The sequence below is a fragment of the Asparagus officinalis genome, chromosome 5, assembly GCF_001876935.1.
Source record: "Asparagus officinalis chromosome 5, Aspof.V1, whole genome shotgun sequence".
NCBI lineage: Eukaryota > Viridiplantae > Streptophyta > Magnoliopsida > Asparagales > Asparagaceae > Asparagus > Asparagus officinalis.
Genome location: NC_033798.1, coordinates 77,554,864 through 77,564,412, shown reverse-complemented (window position 1 = coordinate 77,564,412; position 9,549 = coordinate 77,554,864). Strand labels below are relative to the sequence as shown.

General features: G+C 44.7%; 1 protein-coding gene across 1 annotated transcript in view; it reads left to right on the top strand.

Annotated features, from left to right (window-relative positions):
• Positions 1 to 9,146, top strand: part of LOC109842043 — a 12,799-nt gene extending 3,653 nt beyond the window's left edge. Inside the window, exon 2 of the mRNA XM_020410961.1 lies at positions 8,412 to 9,146. Coding sequence (XP_020266550.1) covers positions 8,412 to 8,898 — 487 coding nt within the window. The 3' untranslated portion in view covers positions 8,899 to 9,146. The remainder of the gene's footprint in view (positions 1 to 8,411) is intronic.

The window sequence follows — 9,549 nt, the reverse complement described above, 5'->3', positions numbered from 1 at the left end:
CGGTTACAACTTGATTACAAAAGAGAGGAGAACGAAATTGGTTCTTCCTCTTTGTTTAAAACTGGGTTCTTCACGGTGGCGATGGAGTGCCTCCCTCGAATGCTCGCGTCGAGTTTGCTCTCCGTTGACGATCCGCACGTCTTGATTCACTGGAACGATGTCTTCTCCTCACGATTTGACGTTGTGGAGAACTTGCGTGGCAAGTTTAAAACTCTTGATGAGTTGATAACTCTGATCGAGTTTGAACTCTTAAAAAAGAGTTGATTTGAACCGAAGATCGGTTGTAAGCCAAGGACAGAGGCTCCCTGTTGCTGAAGTTGAAGATGATCTTCGTTGGAAGATGATGCCGATCTCCTCAAAAGCCTGTCTCCAGTGGTCGATCCAAGCCAACAAGAAAAATCGAACCCTGAACTCAGTTGAGTTTACCCATATTTATAGGGAATTAAGGGGTGTAACCGCCCCCTTAATTCTCTCCATAATGGGGTGTAACCGCCCCCAAATCGTGGGAAACGGTTTTAGAACCGTTCAACTCATGTTGAATGAGTCAAACGCCCACGTTGGCGTTCAGGACCCTAACCTCACGTCTTATGATTGAGACGCGAGGTTGGGTGTTGACTGAACATCCAAAACACGAGGGTCGCTCACGTTTCGCTTGTTACGCGGGTTCGACCCTGGCGTTTTAATGTTGTAACGCGGGTTCGACCTTAGCGTTTTGACATTGTAACGCGGGTTAGACCCTGGCGTTTGTAACGCGGGTTAGACCCTGGCGTTTTGATGTTGTAACGCGGGTTCGACCTTGGCGTTTTGACATTGTAACGCGGGTTCGACCCTGGGGTTTGTAACGCGGGTTCGACCTTGGCGTTTTGACATTGTAACGCGGGTTCGACCCTGGCGTTTGTAACGCGGGTTTGACCTTGGCGTTTTGACATTGTAACGTGGGTTCGACCCTGGCGTTTGTAACGCGGGTTCGACCCTGGCGTTTTGATGTTGTAACGCGGGTTCGACCTTGGCGTTTTGACATTGTAACGCGGGTTCGACCCTGGCGTTTGTAACGCGGGTTCGACCCTGGCGTTTTGATGTTGTAACGCGGGTTCAACCTTGGCGTTTTGACATTGTAACACGGGTTCGACCCTGGCGTTTTGATGTTGTAACGCGGGTTCGACCCTGGCGTTTTACTGTTGACACACGGGGAAGACCTCCGCGTTTTGATGTTGTTACACGGGGAGGACCTCCGCGTCTTGCCTTTGTCATAGCGTTGCAAAGATCATTGTCTTGTAATCTTCGTCTTGGCTCCTTGAGAATATGAGAGTCGTCAGATTGTAACTCCCGATGTTGATTGTGAAGGCTGTTGAAGTAGAGCTTCCATCAGTTGTCGTGAAGGTCGTCAGATTGTAACCTTTCTACGTAAAAGTCTTCAAATTGTAGCCTTCTGGAAGTCGTCAGATTGTAACTTCTATCATCGGTGGTTGATGGGGGATAAGCTATCTATTGTGATTTTTAGACAGCCTACAGAACCCCCTCCAAAGTTTTCGAAAGTTCGCGGTTGACTGGGACGAATTTTCGGAATACTTTGGATCTTAACTCTGATCTTAGAGCTGTTGATTCCTTGTCGTAAATGAGTCGTTCTCTGCACTTGCTTTGAAGGCATCTTGGTTGAAGGGATTTGCCACGTAGGACATTTGTGAAGGTATGCGTCATAATCCTGCTTCTGGAATACTGGGGTGGACTCCTGCGTTTTGAATTTGAGACGCGGGGCTGACTTCGGCGTTTTGAATTTGAAACCCAGGTGTGACCTTGGCGTCATGATTTTTGCAACGCGGGTCTGACCTCGGCGTTTTTGTGCTAAGAGAATGAATCCTCTTAGACTTGATGCTATGATTTTGAGTACATAGACTTTGTCATTTTTACGGAAAAAGACTAACCGGCAACGCGTGTTAGGCGTAGGCTTATCTCTAATTAGGGATCGAGATAAAGTCCCCCATGCGTGTGAAGCATGGATTTTGGCGTTATTAATAACAATCTGCCACGATGTTGAATACGTAGGCTTTTGTCCTTTTTACGGTCAAAGACTCACCGGCAACGCGTGTTAGGCGTTGACTTATCCCTTCTTAGGATTCGGGATAAAATTCCCCATACATGCAATGTATGGATTCAGAGATTATCAATTTAACGATAATCACTGGCTACGATATTGAATACGTAGACTTTGTCACTGTTTCTTCCTGTGTTACTTAAAACACTGAAAGAAAGTTGGAAGCGCCAGAAGTGTAGTATTAACTTGGCGTGAATTTTCACTTAGAGTGAAATTCAGAAATTCAGAAATTTTCTTTATTATCACTAGGATAATTCCAGAAAATCTTTAATCCACTGGGGATTTTATAATGACAACTTGCTATTCTTGTTGAAAAAGGATTAACAAGTTCATTGGGGAGGGTTTGACTGTTAGAGGTGTGATGTTAACCTAACAGTATTTTATGGGCTTATCGCTCTATTGAAGAGAGTCGATAAGTTGGTTTGGTCGTCAGAGGTGTGATGTTAACTTGACTGGTTCGTGGACCTATCGCTCTATTGAAGAGAGTCGATAAGTTGATTGTTGCGATCAAGGCAACTTTGAGGACCTATCGCTCTATTAGAGAGAGTCGATAAGTTGATTGTTGCGATCAAGGCAACTTTGAGGACCAATCGCTCTATTAGAGAGAGTCGATAAGTGGATTGTGTCAGAGGTGTGATGTTAACGTGACAGGAGGATGTTGCGATTGGAGCAACTTTGTGGACTTATCATCCTATTGACGAGGATTGATAAGTGGATTGTCAGAGGTTTATTGTTAACGTGACAGGAATGTGTTGCGATTGGAGCAACTTTGTGGACTTATCATCCTATTGACGAGGATTGATAAGTGGATTGTTGTCAGAGGTATATTGTTAACGTGACAGGAATGGGTTCTTGTGACTTGCACAAGATTTTGGGAATTAGCGTCTTGCTGGGGAGACTTGCTAGGTGAGTTTATCATCAGGAACAATGAGTTTTGATACCTGTGATTTGAATTTGATTTTGAAGACTTAGTGTCTTGCTGGGGAAGATTGCGATTTGAGATATCATCCTATGTTCAAGGATTGATAAGTTGATTGTTGTCAGAGGTATATTGTTAACGTGACAAATTGGGAGTGATGCAAGTTGAATGCATACTCTGTGGGGATGATGATCGTCAGAAGTGTAATGTTAACTCGACGATGTGAAAGATTCGTTACTCTTAACCCAATGGATTCCAAGTAACCAACCCCCAGTCTTGATTAAGACTTAGCAGGGGAAGAAAAAGAGGTAGACAAGGCGCATCGCCTAGTGAGGCACTATCCATGAAGTCGAAATAGAGGCACATCACCTGGTAGGCTATTATCTGATAAGTTTGACTATCAGAGGTAACTGTTAACGTGATAGTTTTTGTGGACCCGCCATCCTACTTGAAGAGGATTGGCAAGAGAATTTGGAAGGAATGGACTATCATAGGTAATCATTAACGTGATAATTTTGATAGACCCGCCATCCTATTTGAAGAGGATTGGTGGGAGAATTTGGAGAAAGCAGACTATCAGAGGTGATCATTAACGTGATAGTTTTAGTGGACCTTTCATCCTATTTGAGCGGATTGACAAGTTGATGGACTATCAGAGGTAAATGTTAACGTGATAGTTTTTGGACCCGCAATCCTATTGGAAAGGATTGGCTTCAGCATCCGTGGTATCTTCTGGTTCTGACTGTTGAAGAGGATTGGCAAGAGAATTTGGAGGGAATGGACTATCAGAGGTAATCATTAACGTGATAGTTTTGTTAGCCCCGCCATCCTATTTGAAGAGGATTGGTGGGGGAATTTAGAGAAAGCAGACTATCAGAGGTGATCATTAACGTGATAGTTTTAGTGGACCTGCCATCCTATTGAAGTAGATTGACAAGTTGAGGGACTATCAGAGGTAAATGTTAACGTAATAGTTTTGTGGACCTGCCATCCTATTGAAGCGGATTGACAAGTTGATGGACGTGAAGAGGTAAATGTTAACTGAACTACAAATAATTCAACCCCCAGTCTTGAATAAGTGCATGGGGAAAAAGGGTAGACATGGCACGTTGCCTAGTGGGCCACAATCTAACGAGCTTGACTATCAGAGGTAGTTGTTAACGTGATAGTTATTGGAGACCCGGCATCCTACTGAAGAGGATTAGCTTCAGTGGTCGTAGTATCTTCTGGTTCTGACTGGGAAGAATGAGCTTGGTCCGATTGCTCAGGAGAAGATTGGGCTTGGTCCGATTGCTCGGGCTGATCTTGCCCACTTTGTTCTTCAGCTTTGATCCTGGCAATAATCTTCTGAGCCTGTTCGCCTTGAGAGATCAGTTGTCTCCAAGAACGACATTCTGCAACCCCTATTCGAGCTAGGATGTTGGTCTGCAGGTTGTGTCGACAGGTCTCTACTAAGGTAGACTGTGCCATACCTGACGAACACCGGAGAGCCATGGTTCGGAACCTTTTAACGAAGGCTTTGACGGACTCCCTCTTCTTCTGCTTAGTGGCGAGAAGGATATGGATGGAGACTTCTGTATCCTCTTCAAAAAATCTTGACAGGAAGAGTCTCTCTAAATCTGCCCACCTTTGGATACATCCGGCAGGTAGTTTCCTGAACCATTCAAAGGCAACTCCCTTAAGGGTGCCAATGAACAATCGAGGCAGTATAGCATCGTTTGATATTACATTCCCAGTCTGTGACTTGAAATGATAAATATGTTGGTTCGGTGATCCCGTGCCGTCAAAAGTTTGTAGCGTCGGGACTTCAAATTTTGGAGGATAAGGGGCTGCGTCCCATTCGGCAGGGTAGGGCCTGACAACTCCCTCATCTTGGAGCTCGCTTCTGTTAGCAATGACATTGAGGTGGGCTTCCAATTCCTCGATTTTAGCCGACTGAGGATTTTGCTCATACTCCGTCTCTCTTCCTTCATCAGAGGAAGATTCCAGGTTGTGGGCTTCTTGGTCAGAAGCCGTGTCATCAACCATTTTTCCCTTCCCTTTGCTTGTGTGAGGTCGAGACGAAGACGTTCTTTTCCTTCGGGAAGATTCTTGCCTGAGTGGCGAATCTATCTTCTGAGATTTGGCCTTGTCTGCGACAAGTTGAGTCAACAGGGCCAAGAGTTCATTGATGGCCTCCTGCTGAGATTTGAGCATGGCCTCTTGCTCATCCAGTCTCTTTGCAAGATCTTCATGGCCTCCCGTCATATAAGCGGAGCTCTCATGTTCAACAAAAGAGCTTGATGATTGGGACTCTGCAATGGCTGAGTGTTCATCATTGGAATTGGTTCCCCTGGCTAAACTCCGATAGTTGACAGGGGGAATGGCTCCTGTTCGCGTCCGAGTATGTTGATAAACTCCATCAGACTTATTCAGGAAGTCTTTCAAGCCAGGAGACTGATCGTTCTCTGACTCATCGAAACTAGGAACTGATGATCTCCCTCTGCCGATCATGTTAGAAGTGACTCTAAGGTATTCATCCTCAGAAGTCTTCTTCTTGTGTGAACGCCGTCGTTGGTTGGGTAAAGCAACGTTCGTAAATTGGTTGAACACCAGCAGTTGGGCCGCATATGAGCAGCATTGGCGTCCTGAGAGGACCGTAGGAATCAGTCGTTCACATTGAAATGAACGAATGACTTGTTGCATCGATCTTTCTCTCGATGTGAACTCTCTCGAATCTGTTATAAAGATTCGAGGAGAATTACTCATTGATTGTGAGGTTTGAACTGAAACCCCCAGTCCATGATTGGACAGGACTGGCTCTTGGTGAATATGGATCTGGTTGAGATGCCTTGAATCCATAAACTTCTTATATCCGCCCCTCAACCTAGTCGCGCTACGCAGAGAATTCGGGGGTCTCGCTGCCCGGTCAGCGAGTCGGGGCTCATAAACGCGAAGTTCAGGGTCGCGTTTAGGCTCACGAATGCGAAGTTCGCGTTGGTTGGAGGATTGATTTTTTCGAAGTTGTGCTCGTCGCTGAGACCTTCTTCTTCGACGAGCAGCGTTCTTCTTGGCCTGTTTCAAAGCCTTAGTCGCGTTTGGCACGAAGATCGCGTTTGGCACTTGAAACACGAAGGTCGCGTTTGGTACTTGAAACGCGAAGGTCGCGCTCTTCAGTATCGACGCGAGGGTCGTATTTTGACTGGGAAACGCGAAGTTGAAGTTCGCGTTCAACGAAGGCTTGAGGTCCGCGTTTTGGCTGTAAAATGCGCCATTGAGGGCCGCGTTCAGTCTGGTTCTCGCGAAGCTCATGTTTGGGCTCATAAACGCGAAGTTCAGGGTCGCGTTTAGGCTCACGAACGCGAAGTTCGCGTTGGTTGGAGGATTGACTTTTTCGAAGTTGTGCTCGTCGCTGAGACCTTCTTCTTCGACAAGCAGCGTTCTTCTTGGCCTGTTTTAAGGCTTTAGCAGCAACGTCGTTGACGTTTATGGAGCTGGTCTCCTCTATAGGTTGTTTGTAGGAAAAATTGCAATGAAAAGAATAAAGAAAATTGACTTGTATTTCTTTGATTCCGATTACAACTTGATTACAAAAGAGAGGAGAACGAAATCGGTTTCTTTGATTCAGCAGAGGTCGCGTTTGTGGCGATTGTGGAGTTACGGATGCAGTGATTTAGAAAGTCGTCTGATTGTGACTTTCATTGTTGGAGCTTGTTTGAATAAGCTATCTATTGTGATTTTTAGACAGCCTACAGAACCCCCTCCAAAGTTTTCGAAAGTTCGCGGTTGACTGGGACGAATTTTCGGAATACTTTGGATCTCAAATTTGATTACAAAAGAGAAGAGAATGAATTTGATTCTCTCCTTTGTTTAAAACTGGGTTCTTCACGGTGGCGATGGAGTGCCTCCCTCGAGTGCTTGCGTCGAGTTTGCTCTCCGTTGACGATCCGATGTTTTGCTTCACTGGAATGATATCTTCTCCTCACGATTTGACGTTATGGAGAACTTGCGTGGCAAGTTTAAAACTCTTGATGAGTTGATAACTCTGAACGAGTTTTAACTCTTGAAAAAGAGTTGATGTGAACCGAAAGTCGGTTATAAGCCAAGGACAGAGGCTCTCTGTTGCTGAAGTTGAAGATGATCTTCGTTGGAAGATGATGCCGATCTCCTCAAAAAACCTCTCTCCAGTGGTCGATCCAAGCCCAGATAATCCAACCGAAAACCAAGCCAAAAAAATCCAACCGACTAGCCCCCTGAACTGAATTGATCTTCAGTTATTTATAGAGGATTAAGGGGGTGAAACCGCCCCTTAAATCTCTCCTAAGTGGGGTGTAACAGCCCCCAAATCGTGGGAAACGGTTTTAGAACCGTTCAACTCATGTTGAATGAGTCAAACGCCCACGTTGGCGTTCAGGACCCTAACCTCACGTCTTATGATTGAGACGCGAGGTTGGGTGTTGACTGAACATCCAAAACACGAGGGTCGCTCACGTTTCGCTTGTTACGCGGGTTCGACCCTGGCGTTTTGATGTTGTAACGCGGGTTCGACCTTAACGTTTTGACATTGTAACGCGGGTTCGACCCTGGCGTTTGTAACGCGGGTTCGACCCTGGCGTTTTGATGTTGTAACGCGGGTTCGACCTTGGCGTTTTGACATTGTAACGCGGGTTCGACCCTGGCGTTTGTAACGCGGGTTTGACCTTGGCGTTTTGACATTGTAACGTGGGTTCGACCCTGGCGTTTGTAACGCGGGTTCGACCCTGGCGTTTTGATGTTGTAACGCGGGTTCGACCTTGGCGTTTTGACATTGTAACACGGGTTCGACCCTGGCGTTTTGATGTTGTAACGCGGGTTCGACCCTGGCGTTTTACTGTTGACACACGGGGAAGACCTCCGCGTTTTGATGTTGTTACACGGGGAGGACCTCCGCGTCTTGCCTTTGTCATAGCGTTGCAAAGATCATTGTCTTGTAATCTTCGTCTTGGCTCCTTGAGAATATGAGAGTCGTCAGATTGTAACTCCCGATGTTGATTGTGAATGCTGTTGAACTAGAGCTCTCATCGGCTGTCGTGAAGGTCGTCAGATTGTAACCTTCAGCGATCTACGTGAAAGTCTTCAAATTGTAGCCTTCTGGAAGTCGTCAGATTGTAACTTCCATCATCGGTGGTTGATGGGGGATAAGCTATCTATTGTGATTTTTAGACAGCCTACAAGTACAAATTTTGTGCTTGGTAGTGATGTATCATATTACCATCCACTAATTTTAATTCCCAACCACTCCCCAACCCATGTGAATGTGGGCACCGATTTTAATGAGTGGAGAGGAATATACCACCTCACTACCAAACACAAAAACTTATGCTTGGTACCAAGCATACCCATTTTTCTCTCATATATATATATAAATAATATATATATAAGACGCTTAGAGAAAGCACTAGCGACCTCTGCAGCTATAAGGTCTGAACTGGAGAAGAAAAAACAGAAGAAATTAGAAGAACAGCAAAGGCTGGACAAAGAAGGAGCTGCTATAGCTGAGGCTGTAGCTTTACATGTCCTCATTGGAGAAGATACAGAAGAATCTCATCATTTCATGCTAAATACAAATAGCAGATATAACTCTTGTGGAAATTATAGTAACACTGGGCTTTTCATGGGTTATCAAAGCTTTGCAGAGTATCCTAGTTGCAAGTGGAATGAGTGGGAGATCAAACAAGCATTGCCACAAGGAGTACGTGTAACAGATCTTCAGTCGCCTTTTTATGCAGAGAATTGTCAAGGAACAGATATTTCTCCGGGAATTATGGCAGCCCGAGCTGTTGAATCTCTGAAAATTGCTGAATGTTCACAGGACGATCCCTTCTCTGGCCGGGGAGCTGCAATTGTTGTTGTCAACAGGATGCTGTGACAAAGTAATTGGGGTGATCTTAGACACACATCATATACACTTGTATATAACCACTCAGGTTTGTGCTCGTTTGTTTTGGTTATTTACATGTAGTCATCTTATTACAGAATGACATAAAATGTTTGTATTAGTGTGTCTGAGCATCTGTTTGGTTTGGTGAGAATACGATGAGATCTGTTTTATTTACATTTGAAGAAAGACCTATAGAGAACAATAAATTGGCATATGTAATTTGTTGATTTTGTCTACTCACTGAGGTTAAGCATCTAAATTGGTTGATGGTAGTACTATCAATAATTTTGTTTCATGTTTCTGAGCGTGAGCTTTCAATACGAAATCTCGATATCCTTCTGGTGCAGTAGGTCCATTTTTTTTCAAAACTTGCTAGGTTATTGTGGACTATGTGCTGAATGTTTATTGTGAGTGGACAATTACAAATCCTTTAAATGGTTTGTGACTAGTGTGAAGATGATAGGGTACTAGTCCATAATTTGATGACCGTCTAGATCCCGTTACAAGGCATCTCTTCTTTTGTATTCTTCCATAGGCCCATTCATTAACTTCTCAGCTGGTACCATATCTTATAGAGAGAGAGAGAGATATTAATGGGTATCCTTGTCATAGGAGGGGATTTCCTCCTTGACGCCTCTA